General features: G+C 44.4%; 1 protein-coding gene across 3 annotated transcripts in view; it reads left to right on the plus strand.

The window, feature by feature from the left end:
- Positions 1–17,877, plus strand: part of CUL3 (cullin 3) — a 148,300-nt gene that overhangs the window by 64,484 nt on the left and 65,939 nt on the right. For all 3 annotated transcript variants that reach the window (XM_073581099.1, XM_073581100.1, XM_073581101.1), the window contains exons 3-4: positions 13,302–13,415; positions 14,426–14,586. In XM_073581099.1, the coding sequence (XP_073437200.1) occupies positions 13,302–13,415; positions 14,426–14,586 (275 nt within the window). The remainder of the gene's footprint in view (positions 1–13,301; positions 13,416–14,425; positions 14,587–17,877) is intronic.

The raw sequence follows: 17,877 nt of genomic DNA on the forward strand, positions 1-17,877 counted from the left end.
TCACAATTTTACAAATATCATGAAGTACAAGATGTCACTAAAGAACAATCTCTGAATCACTGGGATTCGTTGAAGCGTACAAGAGTTATTGTCGCATAACTTGACAGTGGTCAGAGTTGTAAGATTTGACCTACTCATGAAGATGAAAACGGGCTCAAGGGTGAAGGGGTTAAAGTGATGTTTTGTTTTTTTTTCTTTTATCTGACTTTTTCCATACTTTCATAAAGCCCCCAGTTTTCAGTGTTGGACTATGTTCACACTCAGCATGTCTTTTTTTTTTTTTTTTTTTTTTTTTTTTTTTTTTTTTTTGTAAGAAAAGCTGAATTTTACAGTACCAGGAAAGGCTGTATTCAGAAATCTGCAGCATGTCAAGCCTTTCACCCAAAGAAAGCGATGAGTTAGAAAATGCTGCAAAAAAGAAAGAAAAACATGCAGCAAACAGTAAAGTTTAGTAAAAACTAACTTTATTAGAGAAAACCGGGAAAGGAATTGATACTTGACTAAAACTTCCTTTATTTCATCTTTTAAAAACAGGGATATTCATGATTTAAAAAAATGGTGATTCTTACTTGTTTTTCGCATAATTGCTTAGTCCTAGATTATGCAACAATGATATAAAGTGCCACATATATAGGAAAAGATTGCTAACAACATATTCACGTTATTAGCGTATTTTTCGGACTATAAGATGCACCTAGGTTTTAGAGGAGGAAATTACAAAAAGAATTGAAGAAAAAAATGTGGTCAATTTTGTACTTAGTATCCCCTATCCTGGTGTGCATGGGCCCCCATCAGAAAAACTTTGAAAAACGTCTTACAGCAGCTGCTATATGCTTTTAGGCAGCGCATGGCAGGGACGTCATGCGCTACTTACAAGCTTGGGACAGCTTCTAAAATACTCACTGCTCTCCACGCCCGATAGAGTCATAATGGCAGGTCAGTTTTAGCATTTAGTTAACATGGTGAAAAAAAAAAAAAAACCCCAATAATAAATGTGGTATTGCACTGTTTTTGCAACTTCGCCGCACTTGGAATTTTTTCCCCGTTTTCCGAGTACATTACATGGTAAAACCAATGGTGTCATTCAAAAGTACAACTTGTCCCGCAAAAAAGAAGCCCTCACATGGCCATAATGATGGAAAAATAAAGTTATGGCTCTAGGAACAAGGGGACCAAAAACACAAAACCCAAAATGAAAAAGGGCAGGGTCTTGAAGGGGTTAAAGAGCACTGAAACTACAATTCTTTCCATGCCCATGGGTGTGGAATGCAGTGAATATTCATTTCTCTTTAGCAGTGGGCACAGGAGTTGGCCGCACCCGCCGGCTCCTCCCTCCTGTGAACCACTGCTCTATCGCTGCAGCTACCCTACCTCCAAATCCACAGCCAGAGCAGGTAAATCCGGACTATAAGATGCACCCCCCATTTTCCTTTACATTTTTTGAGGAAAAAAGTGCGTTTAAGGCTAGTTTCACACTAGCGTTCTTGGGCCACGCCTCCTCCGGTTAGTTCCTTTTCTGATCGCATGAGGCTGCATGCGATCAGCGTATCCTATATTTAGCGTTTGATACGCTGACCGTGCGCTGGTCTGATTTTGCTGGCGCTGCGCCCAGAGCACAAAAATGCAACACAGCCTTTGGTATGTTTCCACGTTCAGGAAACGCTGCAGATTGGATTATGAAATCCCATCTCCACTATGCGTGCAAACATGCAGGCGGCAGACCTGAGTAACAGGACATGCTGCACACCTTTATAGACCATATAGCATGTCTATTTATCTTGCGGACATGCTCAGTCTCCGCAAGATAAATAGCACCGTTCTATATATAGGATGCTGTTGATTCCGCATGTGTTCAGTGAACACATGCAGAATCACTGCGCGTACAAAATACGGCAGCGCTTTGGGCGGAGCGGGTATTCCCTGCCTTCAAAGTGCTGACAATCCTGGCCATATTTAGAGAAATACAGTACCTTAAACCACCTAATACACACTAAATGTTACACATGAACAGGTGAATATGGAAAATGCAATCTTCAAACTGATATTTGAGACTTTCTTCCTCCTACTTTGCATGGCGGGAAGTGCTGGACACTGGTTCCTTGGTGTCGCTGTGATCTTTCTCTGTCATAGCTTTGAAAACTTCTGGATGTAAGCATTGTAAATGTCTTTATAGACTGGAAGCTCTTGTAGGAGCATTTTTATCACTGCGTGAGGATGCACTGATTTTGACCGCACAGCATTTGTTTTCATCCGTCATACACTGACACACAAAACATTCTTTTATTGAGTTAATGTGAAATGCTGACCTACAGCTGACTTCATAGGAAGCTTCTTAGTCAATTTGTAATCATGTAAACTCACACTCAATAATTTTGTCCTATAAAAACAGTATATTGTAATTCCTGCAAGAATAGGGAATCTTATAATAGAGGAAGGAAGGAGCAAGTTTGTGCTGAATCGTACCCCAGAAAGAAACTGAAACTGCTAGCAGAGCTAATAACATGAAGAGCATCAGATCATCTAACCTCTCATGAGCTCAGAGGAAAGCAAACTAAAGCATGAAGCATATAGAGAAAACATACACTGAACTATTGATTGATGCACAGTTTATTGAAAGTTTAGATACGCTGTAAGGCCTGTTTCACACTTCCGTTTTTTCAAATCCGTCAAAATCCGTTGTTTTCCGTAAAAAAACGGATCCGCCATTTTTTGCAGGATCCGTTTTTTTTGTCCCATAGACTTCCATTACGGTTACCGCGGATCCGTCAAAAAAACGGATCCGTTTTTAAAAAACGGATCCGTTTGCATCAGTTTCCGTCAAAAAAACGGAAACGGATCCGTTTGGCGGACACAAAAACGGAAGTGTGAAACAGGCCTTAGAGGTACTTGCCTTAATCCTTTTTTCCTGTTCACGCTAGCAGTTCAGTTCATGAGATGAGTGCAGGGCTGCAGGAATTCTTTCAGTGACTTTTTGCTCAGATCTCTAGAGGAAGGAGCTTTACTACTGAGCACGTACATAAAGTGCAACTAAAAGCCAAGATCCTTAGATCAGGAATAGAACAGTCATTTATGGGACATTTCATAACTTTCACAAATTCTTATGAAATATTCAGCACATACTGCCTTTTAAATACTGTAACCAATTTATTATATATTTTAGTAGTCGGTCCATTTTATGCTTACACAGACTTCACGACTCCAACACCACAGGCCTGGTTTTTACTACGAAAAGAACCGGTTTTGATTACATAAAAAAAACAAAACAAAAAAAAAAAAAAAACGCTGCTCGTGAACATAGCCGGACTATGAATGAATGTCTGATGTAAAGGATTGGTGCAATTCTTTTTTTTTTTTTTTTTTTTACCCTCTTCAGTAGCCTTGTCTCCTAGAGGTGTGCTCTGGTTTGTGAGGCATCATCCTTCTGCTGGCTTGAACTCCCTGCTCCCAATGCTTCTACATCCAGGGCTGTGGAGTCAGTCTGTATATAATTGACCTACTCCGACTCCTAAAATATATAATAAATTGGGTACGGTAATACAATGCAGGATGTGATGTAAGTTTTTTCATAAGAATTTGGGAAAGTTATGTGAAGTCCTATAAATGTCTGTTCTGTTCCTGATCCAAGGAACTGGACTTTTAGCTGAGATTAATCAGTGCTCACTTTATGGTCATGCTCAGTGACCAGTGCTGTGGATTTGGGAAAAATTGAGGAGTCAGATGTTTGGCTTACTGACTCCACAGCCCTGGTTCCATCACAGCTTTGCCTCTTCGGATTCATTAGCACAGTGGGACTTAAGCTGGGTGGATTGGAAGCGATACAGCCGGCATCGGGGCAGGACTTTAGAAAAGAGCTTGTAAGCACTGCACAGATTTGATGCTTTGCAACAAGATATAGACGATAAAAGTAGTCATAACTTGGAATTTGATCAAACGACAAAAAGTAATTTGTGAAGTTGCTTTTTTTTTTTACTTGCAACCCTTTAATGGCCGCTTTGTTTTGTCTGTAAATACCGGTAGACTTGTTTGTTCTTATCCGGATTGTGCAGTAATCTTTATTTTGCTGTGATGGATTTTAATGATTCTCCATGGTATGTACACAGTTTCTATTACTACTTTTTTTTTTTTTGCCTGAGTCTGTTTACACGTTGCATTTTTGCTGTCTTTTATGGAAATTTTAAGCTGTACCAGCAAAAGCTATGAGATTTCAGAAATCTCATGCGCACATTGTTTTTTTTTTTTTGTTTTTTTTTTTAAAGCTGCAGCATGTCACTTTCAGCGTTTTTGCATTGTTTTTTCACCCATAGAAAACAATGAGTAAGTGCAAAAGCACAGCAAAAAACACAGGTATCCGCTTTTGCTGCGTTTTTAGTGGAAAAAAAGCAAGTACTGCAGTATGTGCAACCCATTTATTTTTGTGATTGTCCCAAGTTTAAACCATAATGTCTTGGTGTCCTCACCTGAGTATAGCTGTTAGGGTTAGTACAGTTTAATTAAATTAGTGATGTGTGTATAGTAGGCATTGGCTGACCAAGGTGTGAAATTGAATAATACTTGACCAACTGGAGGGCTGACCAATGTGTGAAAGTAAACAGTGTCCTACCAACTCAGAGCTCTGCTAATGTCTTGGGTAAACTATTACCGAACAGTTCAGCTCCCCACGCTGTTAAATTTGTAATTGCGTTTTTTTTCGTGGACACTTTTGTTCAGAATTGTCATTGTTTTTTCAGACATCAAATTATTTAGTTGAAATTTTTTATCGATTTTTTTTTTTTTTTTTTCCTTCTTCAAAGTGGTTTTATGGTTTCACATGTCTTGCATTGGTGACCTAACAACTTGCATTGTTCATGTTCTGTGGTGAAAGCAAAGCTGCACTTTAAGATCCTGAAAAACCGTAAAAACCACAAAACCTGCTTTTGGTAAACCGCTTCCTTACCTTCTTTACCACCATGAGAGCAGATTTTGCCTGAAAAAAAAAAAAAAAAAAAATCTCAACGTAGGAACATAGCCTTAACCTGACCCATAGTGCGCTGTGAGTATTCACTTCAACATTCAATTCTGCATTTACAGAATAACTGCAGACTTATCGTTTTAGACTGGGCAACCTCTTTAAAGGGAACCTGTCCGCAGGATTGTGTACAGTAACCAACAGACAGTGCAAGTCGGCGCCGTTATACTGATTACAATGATTCCTTGGTTGATGATATCCGTCTTGTGGTGGTTGTAATCTTGATTTTCAGTTTTGAGTTAATGATATGCTCGCGGCCTGGCGGGGGGTGTTTGTGGTGCTCTGACTAGGTATTCATCAGTATGGCTTCTGACAGGTCTCTGATCCCTCAGTGACCTGCCCCCTATTTTACATAATGAATATTCTATATTATAAAGAAAAAAAATCTCCTGCATGATTGCTTTTATAATGTTTTTTTTACTCTTCGCCACGACAGCACCCACTGGAGGTATCGGATCCGCCCATTTGGAACAGGAAACCCTACAGGAAAGATAAAAGGGGCGGTCCGCCTTTCCTCCTCAGTTTTGGTTTCCTGTTCCAAATGGAGCAGGATCCTGCAGGATCTTACCTGGGCCATGCATCCGCCTGTGCGGTCTCTTCGGGAACGGCAGGGGCTGCGGTCCGGAGGCAGCGTCGGGGGAGACTCCGTTTGACGGCTCCCCCCTCGTCTGGTGGCATAGTGGTAATGGCCGGGTCCGGGGAGGGCCGCCCGGTCTTACCAGGGAGCGCGCCGGTCTGGCATCCGGGAGATTCCCCCCCCCCCCATCCCCATCGGTGGGGGTATAGCGTGGATGGTGAGGCCATGTGCGCGCGAGCCGCGTGTGTTAATAGCGGTGGCGCGGGAGCAGGCCGGCGCCCGACGCTCCCATACCCCGGAAGTAATGGTTGAACTTCCGGGGTAAGATGGCGATGACGCGGCGCATGCGCCCTGTGACAGGGCGACTTCCGGGGCTACGATAACGATACAGATAAAACAGCGCTGCAACATTGGAACATGTCGTCCCCCGCAGAGTCGCAGACCCCAGCAGGGGATTCAGCTGGGGGCAACTCCACCAGGGACCGCAGCGCCAGGACGGAGACTGCCCGCAGGAGCGAGGCAGCAGAAACCCGATCCAAACCGTCTCAGCCATCTGAACCGGTATTAAGCTTCACTGGGTGAGTGTGCAAAGCATATGCTCTACCTATTAAGCTAACCTCCTCTCCTCCCCCCCCCCCCCTCCCCCCTCTCTTTACCTTTGACCTCCCGTTTCAGTCAAAGAAAAAAGGAAAAACAAAACATAAAGAATGCGCATTATGTTCAGAGCCTCTCCCTGACTCCTACCCCAAAAAACTCTGCAAACAATGCATTAAAGAGACCAGGCAGGGGCCGACGATATCTTCTCAGGATATCCGAGCCATAATTAGGGAGGAAATACAAGCCATCAACCGCGCCAGCACTCCCGCAGAGTCCAGGCATAGAAAACAGGTTATTGTTAGTTCAGAGTCAGAGGAAGAACAGGAGTTAAACTCAGGCTCCGCATCCACGTCCTCATCATCCTCGGAGGCGGAAGGACGCGCATGTTTTCCTCTGGACAGCGTAGATAACCTGGTAAAAGCGGTTAGAAATACTATGGGGTGTGAAGAGGAAAGGGGAGCCCAGACCGCGCAGGACATTATGTTTGCGGGATTGGCAGAAAAAAAGAGGAGATCATTTCCAGTAATACCGGCAATTAAAGATCTCATCAAAAGGGAATGGGAAAAACACGACCAGAGGGGTTTTCTCCCATCCGCTTCAAAACGGAAGTACCCGTTCACTGATGAAGATCTATTAAAATGGTCTAAAATACCAAAGGTGGACGCTGTCATATCCTCCACTTCCAAACAAACCTCGATCCCGGTCGAGGACGCAGGATTGTTAGCAGACCCATTGGACCGAAAGGCTGAATCTTCGCTCAAAAGGTCCTGGGAGTCCACCACCGGGGTATTCAAACCCGCAATAGCCAGCACATGTACTGCTAGGTCAATGCTGGTATGGCTAGATCAATTAGACCAGCAGATTGAGCAAAGAGTGTCAAGGGAGAAACTGCGTGCAGCCATCCCGTTGATAAGAGGGGCAGCTGCCTTTATGGCAGACGCTTCAGCGGACACCCTAAGACTGGCAGCAAGGTCGGCAGCCCTGGTGAATAACGCCAGACGCGCGCTTTGGATAAAAAGCTGGAAAGGGGATGCACAATCAAAATCCAAAATTAGTGCAACCCCATGCGAGGGTGAGTTCCTCTTCGGAAAAGCCTTAGACGAAATTCTCGCCAAGGCAAAAGAAAGAAAAAAGGCCTTCAGTGATTCTCCCATTCCGTTTTATAGGAAAACCTTTAAAAGACGGCCATTCGGGAGAAGACAATCGGACAGAACGAGATGGGCCACGAAAGACGAAAAGCAGAAGGGTACCATCTTCAGAGGGCCAACATATAGGAGAGAAAAAAATTAAAAGTTTAGACCCACCGGTTGGGGGCAGATTAAAATTTTTTTTTACCAAATGGGAACAAATTACGTTAAACCCATGGATTTTGAATATAATCAAGGAAGGAATAAAGATTGAATTCCTTCGAATCCCCTATGAGTTCTTTGTTATAACTCGCCTTAATTCCTCACTTCAGCAAAAGGCTCTCGAAGACGAGATTCGAGTCCTGCTAGCTAAAAAAGTTTTAGTTGACGTCCCTGAGGAACAACAGGGTAGAGGCTTTTACTCTCCCCTGTTTTTGGTGTCTAAACCAGACGGTACATTTAGAACCATTATTAATTTAAAGAAGCTAAATTCATTTATAAAAAATTATAAGTTCAAAATGGAATCGATTAGATCCACTATAAAGCTTCTTTTCCCAAATTGCGTAATGGCAGGGATTGATTTAAAAGATGCTTATTATCATCTCCCTATACACAACAGATTCCAGAAATACCTAAGAGTCGCAGTGGAAGTCGAGGGCAGGATTCGTCATTTCCAATACGCGGCCATGCCCTTCGGGCTTTCCACGGCACCAAGAATATTTACCAAGGTGATGGCAGAAGTGATGGCCTACCTTCGCCAAAGGGACACACTAATTGTACCATATCTAGACGACTTCCTAGTAATTGGGAATTCAGTCAAACAATGTACTGAACGCGTGACTGACGCAGTCTCCTCTTTTCAGAGCCTTGGCTGGATCATCAATATCCAAAAGTCCAGACTCGATCCGCAATCTCTCCAGACATTTCTAGGATTTCAACTAGATTCCTTGACCCAGAGATGTCTACTACCCCAGGTAAAAATCATCCTCACAAAACAAAAAATACAAGCAGCTATAGATAAACCACGTGTATCCTTAAGAGGAGCAATGTCACTATTAGGATCACTAAATTCTTGCACCCCGGCAGTCCGGTGGGCCCAGTACCATGTCCGTACACTACAACACCAGATCCTCCAGGAGGATAAGCGACATAGTGGTCATTTACAGAGCAAAATAACCCTGTCACAAGAAGTCTTGACTTCCCTAGAGTGGTGGTTAGACGATGACCATTTATGTTCAGGAGTCCCATGGGTTATAGTTCCATCCTGTATTGTAACCACCGATGCCAGTCCCCAGGGCTGGGGAGCCCACATGGAGAATGGGTTTTATCAGGGAAGGTGGAGTAAAGAGGAATGTGATTACTCATCTAATTTAAAAGAACTGACTGCAGTGTTCTATGCTCTATACAACTTCCTTCCGCAGCTCCAACAGAAGCATGTAAGGATCCTGTCGGACAATACCACCACAGTGGCATATATAAACAGACAAGGAGGAACTCGATCAGAGACTCTGATGTCTTCAGCGGCAAAAATTTTAAACTTAGCAGAAAACTATTTTTTGTCCCTCTCGGCCCTTCATATAAGAGGCGAGAGCAATCAAAAGGCAGACTTCCTAAGCCGTCACACTCTACGACAAGGAGAGTGGTGCCTCAATCGGAAGGTCTTCAGGGACATAGTAGCCGCATGGGGACAACCCGAGGTGGATCTTTTTGCCACAAGGGAGAACAGGCAGATAAAAACCTTTGCCTCCCTATCTCCGTCAGATCACCCAAACATACTGGACGCCTTTCTAGTTCCATGGAATTTCAACCTAGCGTATGCGTTCCCTCCATTGATCCTCCTACCTCAAGTAATTCGGAAGATCAGAGACGACAAAGCAAGAATAATCTTAATAGCACTGTTCTGGCCAAAAAGACCGTGGTTTTCGTGGCTGCAGATTATGTCGATAACAGATCCTTGGGTCCTTCCGACTGCCAATCTACTCTCCCAAGGCCCCTTTTTCCACCCTCAAGTGCTCAGCTTGCACTTGACGGCGTGGAATTTGAGAGGCAGTTATTGAGGACAAGAGGATTCTCGGAGTCCTTAATTGCTACACTACTACAAAGTAGAAAACAGTCCACGACCCAGATTTACATTAGAATATGGAAAAAATTTCTTCAATTCCATACAATACCTCATACAACAGAAGTTCCGATAATCCCAATCTTGGAATTTCTGCAGAAGGGGAAAGACTTAGGCTTAGCAGTAAATACACTGAGAGTACAAATATCGGCATTAGGAGCACTATATGGCCATAATATAGCAGGCAACAAGTGGATAACTCGTTTTATTACAGCATGTGAACGAATAACTCCAATCCACATACCCTCCGTCCCTACATGGGATCTAAATCTGGTCTTAGACGCCCTAACGGTAGACCCCTTTGAGCCGATCGACACAATACCCTTCAAATACTTAGCACTTAAAATGGCCCTCTTAGTATCACTAACCTCAGCTAGAAGAGTGGGTGATATTCAGGCCTTGTCAATAGATCCACCTTTTTTTCAAGAATACCAAGACAGATTGGTATTAAAACCAGACCCTGCCTACCTGCCAAAAGTGGCAACAAAATACCATAGATCTCAGGAGATACTCCTCCCAACCTTCTATAAAAATCCCTCTACTCCGGAAGAGCAGAGGTTCCATACTCTGGACGTCAAAAGAACTGTCCTAAAATGTATTGAGAGGTCCAACAGTTGGAGGCAGAGTAGGGCCCTATTTGTTTCATTTCAGGGCTGTAAGAAGGGGTATGGAGTCATGAAGAGCACCATTTCCCGGTGGATCAGAGAGGCCATTCGTTTAGCCTACTCCGCAAAAAACGAAGATCCTCCAGGGAACATCAGGGCGCATTCCACCAGGGCAATGGCAACCTCTTGGGCGGAAAAGGGAGATGTTCCGATTGAAACTATATGTAAGGCGGCAGTTTGGTCATCCCCTTCTACCTTCTATAAGCACTACAGACTTGATCTTTCATCAACCCCTGACTTAAGCTTTGGCAGGACTATCCTTGGCACGGTGGTCCCACCCAGGTGATGGTCTCTGGAATCTCTCCAGTGGGTGCTGTCGTGGCGAAGAGTAAAAAGCCGGATTACTTACCGGTAATGCTCTTTTAATGAGTCCACGACAGCACCCGTTCACTTCCCCCCCTAAAGATATCAATAGTTAAAGTATTACCAAATAATGGATAAGAAAGATGTTAAAATAAGAGAACATTGCCTAATCCTTGGCGGTCCTTCTGGTACTCTGAAACGTAAAACTGAGGAGGAAAGGCGGACCGCCCCTTTTATCTTTCCTGTAGGGTTTCCTGTTCCAAATGGGCGGATCCGATACCTCCAGTGGGTGCTGTCGTGGACTCATTAAAAGAGCATTACCGGTAAGTAATCCGGCTTTTTTTTAGCTTTCATTCCAAAGAGAAAAAATGCTATCTTGCTAGAGAATAAAATTGCCTCCTCCAAGATGGTGCCCCCTCTGTGCAGTAGCAGCTTTCAGCGATCCTATATATGCAACTGCGCAGGCGCCAGCGGTGCCATCTTGCAGGAGGCAATTTTTTTTTCTCTAGCAAGATGGCGCCGCCTGCGCAGTAGCAGCTATTGGATCACTAATAGCTGCTACGGCGCAGGAGTAGACGGCGCCATTTTCTGACTGATATTTTTTCTTTTTTCTTTTTTTTTTTTTTTTAAGGAATTAATGTATGCCATAAAAAAAATAATTACACATTATAGATGCGATCATGCTGCAGGGCATATGTAGGTTACTGAGCACAATCCTCCTGACGGTCCCTTTTACTTTCCTGGAACTGTAGATACTTTTTTGATACAGAAAAAATATGCAACGTCTAAAGCTCACAAAAAATTCATCATGGGCACAAAGCGTTCGTTGATTGGTCGTAAGAGTCCTGTAATTAGGATTTGTGCCTATCAGACATTTATGGTATGGCGACTCCCTTTGAATTTTTAGTGAGGACCCTGGGTTGGTTCACTATGAGGTGTGTGGCCCTTGGACCAAAAAAGGTTGCACACCTCTGCTTTGATAAGCAGAAATACTTTCATCGGACTGTTCGGGATACTAGGCGAACAATTCTGGGGACTTACTAATACAGTTGATGCACATAATTACCTCATAGCTTTGCTGGCCTTATTGGTTTTAGTGATTATCCACCTGATGAAGGTTATGATCCTCCCAGAAAAGTGGGCAGCACGGTGGCTCAGTGAATAGCACTGCATCCTTGCAGCGCTGGAGTCCTGGGTTCGAATCCCACCAAGGACAACATCTGCAAGGAGTTTGTATGTTCTCCCCGTGTTTGCGTGGATTTCCTCCGGGTACTCCAGTTTCCTCCCACATTCTAAAGACATACTGATAGGAAATTTAGATTGTGAGCCCCATCGGGGACAGTGATGATGTGTGTAAACTGTAAACTGGAATATGTTAGCGCTATATAAAAATAAATATTATTAAAAGTGTTCCTTTTTGATATTTTTTATGGAGCTTCTGTTTTAAGGTGAAATTTGCATTCTATGGATCTTGTATGTGGACCATGTAGAGATGGGTGAACCCAACCAGTAAAGTTTGGTGTCTGTACTGAACACGTACTGTTCGGGCATGGACACCGAATGCGAACTTCACCAAGAAGACCATATTGCTGTTCTTGTTCGGCCCCCCGAACACAGGGTGTTTCTCAAACCCAAACCCTGCTTTTGATCGGCGGTAAAATAATCATTGCCAGTCAGCCACCACGGTTCTCATGCTGTCAAATGACAATGTGAGCCCGCAGCTGTGATCGGAGGTATAAAGTTTACCTCCGATCATTGGTGTCTGCTGATGGGACTACTGCTCCCATCAGCCTACGCCTGCTGCCGCTAATAACATTGAGAGCAGGAGCGGCTGTTTCGAGTATTCATCAGCCAGTTCCTGTGCTGTAAATTAAGTGGGTTCCCCTGTATTTTTGATAACCAGCCAGGCAAAACTCAAAGCTGGGGGTTGCCACTTTCAGCTGTCAGCTTCTGTAAGGCTGGTTATCAAGAATAGAGGGGTCCCCACACTGTAAATTTTAAAAAATCAGCGTGGGGTCCCCTCATTTTACGCTGATAGCTGGAAGCTGGTATTCTTAAACCGGTAAGGGGCTATAAATATTGTATCTCTGAAGATACAATTTGCATATTTCCCAGAGGAGCATTGCGGCTTTAAGTCTCCTCATCTCGGCATGCTTAGCATGTCAATCTCCGCAAGGAGAAACAATACTTCTTGGATATCGGTCAGACGCCTCTCACACAGCTAAACCAGATCTCACACTTTGTACTGACGAGGGGCAGTACCCGGAAACAGTGTCTGCAAATTGAGATTCTGGTTTGGCTTTGATCCTAAGTCACGTGACAAGGCTTGTTAAAGGATCGACATTGACTTTTAGGATTGCTACTTCAATAGGTGGCACTAGAATTCTAGTCTTCCTCTCTGAAGAGACAATGTGCTTGCTCCAAAAAAAAAGCATTCAGGGTTTTCCACAACTTTTGTTTAGTGAATCCGCCAGTGACAGAGCTCCATATTCTCAATGCTCTTACAGTAAAGAATTGCTGCCTGTGATGGAGAAACCTTCTTTCCTCTATGTAGAGGATTATGCTTGGTCATCGTTGGAGGCCTAGGTGAAAAAAGATCTTGAGCAGCATGGTGGCTCAGTGGTTAGCACATATAGTTTATGGTTTTGACCGATCAGAGCTGTTATACCAGTTAGAGACCTTCACAATATTAAAGGGAATCTGTCACCCCCCTGGCATGTATGACACTTAATATGGACGTGCATGGCGGGGGTAGTATTATGAGGACAGGAGGCAGGGATTTCTTCCAGACACCATAAACCCCAGAGCCTGGAAGAAATCATGAACATAAGAAAAGAATAGAAGTTTTCTCAACAAGACCGCTATGCGGTATACAGTATCTATACATTGTGCTATTCTTCTCTTGCAGGTTCGGGATGACGTCTTAAACTCTTTAAATAACAACTTCCTGCAGACTCTAAATCAGGCCTGGAACGACCACCAGACCGCCATGGTAATGATCAGGGATATCCTCATGTACATGGTAAGTGTCTCCCATCTGGGCTGCATGGGCTCCATAACATGTGCTTGTCAGTATGCTGTCATCATATACCTAGTTAATATATACTGGGCATTGTTCCGATGGTCTCTGTCTATAGCTGGAGATCATATCGTAAGGTACCGTAAGGTATATTACCACCATATAGCGGTGAAACTCGCCTGATTCTTGTTCAGCCAACCTCAATTTATCACAATCGACCAATACACATGAATAGTGGTAACACACATAGGGCCTTTTTAGTGTCCTTACCACGGCCTGTAATACTGAGGTCACTACAAGTTGCCGCTCCATATACAACGACTGAAACGGCACAGAGTGAGGACCCAAGAAATCTTAAAGGGAATATCCTCAGAAAATAGACTCTTTAAATCAGAGTTTAAGTTAACTTTATTTTTTGATTACTTTTTTAAACCTTTTTATCACTAGTTAAAAATAAAATTTTGCGATTTTTCACTCTTCCTGCTAGGCTTAATAGGTTTCTACTTCCTGCACATCACATGGACATTATCTGCATTAGACAAGACTCGACCCTCTTTTTGCACAGAGGTGTTATCTAATCTCAGCAAAGTTTGTTGGGGGAGGAGGTGAGCTGTGACATCAGCTGTTCTGACTAGTGGATCACATGTCATTTGATTGGAGTCCTGCCTGTCATAAGGGAACGAGCAGGAAGTGATTCTAAACCTAGGCAATGCTTTTATTATGGTGGAAAAGCTGAGCATTACTCGTGAGTGTGACTGCTGTCATTTAGTAATGGGGTTACCCACAGATGTGCATGGGGTCTTGCTGTAGCTCAGTAGGCCTGTGTTTTCTCTGGAAGTGCACAGAGGTGTATACCTGTAGGATTATGTATAATGCGTCTGTGGGATCTACCACACACTGTACCCTACAGAGAACCATAGTGCCTCCTGCCTGCATTATAGAAATGACTGGGGAGTTGTACCTGTAAGTCATGAAATGAATGAAGTCACGCTGTTGACATTTTTTGGTTTTAGGATAGAGTCTACGTTCAGCAGAACAATGTTGAAAATGTCTATAACCTGGGCTTGATAATATTTCGTGATCAAGTTGTTCGCTATGGCTGCATAAGAGATCATCTACGACAGACACTGTTAGACATGATCGCAAGAGAACGGAAAGGAGAAGTGGTGGACAGGTAAGTCTTCTGTCACCTCGTCATGCCCAGAGTGTCTCGGTGGTTTAGTGGGCCTGTTAAACTATTGTGTGTTATAATAACATGTCAGTACTAAGGCTAAAGAATAGGATGAACTGGATTATTATGGTCACTAAATGATGTACTGGCCTGTCATTTACGAGATTTCAGCAAATCAAGAGCGATTTTCAAGAGTATGCAGAAACCTACAAGGTGCCTTGGTCAACATTGACAGCCAAGTGATTAATTGTCCATTCAAAGCAGAGATTTGCTGTCAGTTATAACTGGGCTGCTGCAGTCCTCGCACTGGTCTAGCTACTGTGCCCACCAGAACGTACTGTTAAAAGGAATGGGTCACCACCTTTCACCTATGTAAACTTAATATGGGCATGCAGGCTATAGACTGCTGAAAAAAAGTCCTCCCTGTTGGTCTCCGATCAGCTGTGTTGTTGCTGAGAAATCATCTTTTGACGTTAACCTCTTCCAGGCTCCGGGGTTGATGGTACCTGGAGATAACTCTGCCTCCAGAGATTGTTGTACATGGAGGAGTTACCAGTGTCTTTCCAGACCACAACATGTCAATTTATCTTGCGGAGACACAAGTCTCCAAGTTATAACTCACCCATGCAATGTTTTGGACGTGGTGATTCCGCATGATTCAATGAACATATGTGGAATCACCTGCAATCAAAAGCCAGCATCGCTTTGGACACAGCGGACATGTGCTGCGTCCAAAGTGCTGCCAATTACTGACCGTGTGCACCCGGCCTGAGATGGAAGCTGAGGGCAACCTGCAGATGTTTCAGTTATCAGGAGAGTCGAGAGCGGCCATTACACATCACACTGGTAACAGTAGTAACCATGTCACACGCTGGTAACTCCCCTTCATGTATAATAATATCTGGAAGCAGAGTTATCTCCAGGCACCATCTGCCTCAGATCCTGGAAGAGGTCACTTAAGCCCCCGTTACACACTGCGATATCGCTAGCAATATCGCTGTAAAGTCACCGATTTTGTGACGTAGCAGCGATATTGCTAGCGATATCGCTACTTGTGATACTTACCTCTGACCGGCTCCCCCGCTGCTCATCGTTGGTCGCGCGAGAAGGTCCTGGATCATTTCTCGTCGGGCGCTTCCTGCTGGGCTTCCTGTGGCGCCGACGAGCGAGGCGTGGATGCGGACGGGAGGACGTCAGGATCGCCGCGTCTGACAGGTAAGTAGCGACCCCCGACCCCAGCGATGTCGCTGGTGAGATCTGCCTGTGTGGCAGCTCACTAGCGACCACTTAGCGATGCACCAGCGATCCATATCGTTGTCGGGATCGCTGGTGCATCGCTAAGTGTAACGGTACCCTTATATAAAGTGATAAGAGGATTTCTCAACAACACAGCTGATAGGAGACACACAGGGAGGACTGTTTTCAGCGGTTTATAGCCCATATTAATAGTTAGGATGTGTCAAATGTGGTGACAGATTACCTTTAAGTCATTTCACATAAGTGATCTTCCATCTATGACTGATACTTCATGGGGTGTGACGATTTTAAAGAAGCACTCCCATCAGAGCTTTTATCCTCTTAGTATATTGCAGTCATCATGTTATATGGCACTGTGTACTTACAATTTCTCATTTCGCTTTTCTGCCAACTCCGATATACCAGATTAATACGATAGGTAAACTGCGTTTATAAAGAAAATCCAAAATTCCAGAAATCCTTTTTTTCTTTTCAGTCATCCATGACGTCACCACGAGAGAGGGGATCTGCCCTTCAAGGACAGGAAACCTTCAAGATAAAAAGGGCGGCTCCACTCTGCATCAGTTGGTTTCCTGTCCTTGATGGGAAACCCTCATTAAGATCGGCGGTGAAGACTGAAGAGGATACCTGGGACAGTCAGGGCTTGGCAGGTGTTGGTCTGCTGCAACCGTCGCCAGGTACCAGTAGCACCACGGAGGTCCCTGTAGGGTGCCCTCTGTGAGCGGGTATGTGTGCCAACGCCCGAGCGGCATGGACTGTGTGCGCCGGGGAGGACTGGCAAGCAGTGGTGGAGCCTCACCTGTTGGGTGGCAAGGCTTTCCATGGGTGAGAGCGTGGGAAGACTAGCACCAGGAGCGCGCATCGGAAGTGGATGAAGACGGATGTCTTCTGGAGGAAGGGGCGGTACCCGAGGCTGTGCGGGCTGGGGCGGTCCCATGTGTGGATATGAAAAAGGACCTCTGACAGGCAGTTTCAGCCACCACGTCAGCAGGAGGGGACATATGCCCGCCACATCTTCATGAAAGAAGGAAGCAAGCACCCCTGCAGCCTCGTTAAGCCAACAGCAGTGGGTACCACTCATGCAGCACACAGGGTATAACGGACGGCCATTACAGTGCCAGGACGGATGAGTCTGCAGTCTCCAAGGGAGATCTTTCTGACGTCATCCAGCCTCCGGATTCGGTACCCTTATAAAGTGTCCGAGTAGCTCGTAGCTCACGAGAAGGTACAGCAGACTAACGTCAATCCGCAGAAAGAAATGAGATGTCAATTCTTTTTGAGGATTCCGCTGCGGTTTGCCATCTGCTCCATTGTAGAGATGATGAACCGCAGGGTAATCCGCAGATAAACCGCGGATTTTACTAAAATCACACACCCTTAGGCCTGAAATTGGAGGTAGGGTCTGGAACGTCAGACAGATATGTGGAAACCCCTGTACAGCCATACTCACACAAACAAGTACTGGAGGAAGAGTACCCCCCCCCATTTCTGATTTAAAAAAAAAAAAAAAAAAAAGCCAGATGCATCCTTGAAGACAACTATCAACCTAACAGCATTGAACAAATATCTAGTCATCCCCTCATTCAAGATTGAATTGGTGAGGTTGGCTGTGAGAACTCTATTTTTAGATTGTTATATGGCAGTCTTGGACCTCTAGAATGCCTATTATCACATCCCATTCCTAACTTGGGGGACAAGACCTGGGGGGAGGCTCGAGTTACATAGATACTAGAGTTCCTCCAGAAAGGACTAGAACTAGGCCTTTCCGTGAGTAACCTTAAAGTTCTAGTCTCTACCCTGGGGGCACTGTATAACACCGTCCTAGCAGGGATTAGATGGATTTCCAGGTTTATTAATACCTGTAGTAGAAAGAGTTCAGTCTCTACGAGTAGGATCCCTCCTTGCGATCTAAATTTGATGTTAAATGCGCTGACAGTCCTTTTGAGCCGTTACATTCGGTCTCGGAAAAACTAATATCCCTAAAAACATCCCTACTGGTGGCGCTTACTTCAGCCCGCAGGATAGGGCGTGAATGTC

Source organism: Dendrobates tinctorius, unplaced genomic scaffold (genome assembly GCF_039654945.1).
Source record: "Dendrobates tinctorius isolate UK_male_01 unplaced genomic scaffold, ASM3965494v1 ptg000069l, whole genome shotgun sequence".
Taxonomy (NCBI): Eukaryota; Metazoa; Chordata; class Amphibia; order Anura; family Dendrobatidae; genus Dendrobates; species Dendrobates tinctorius.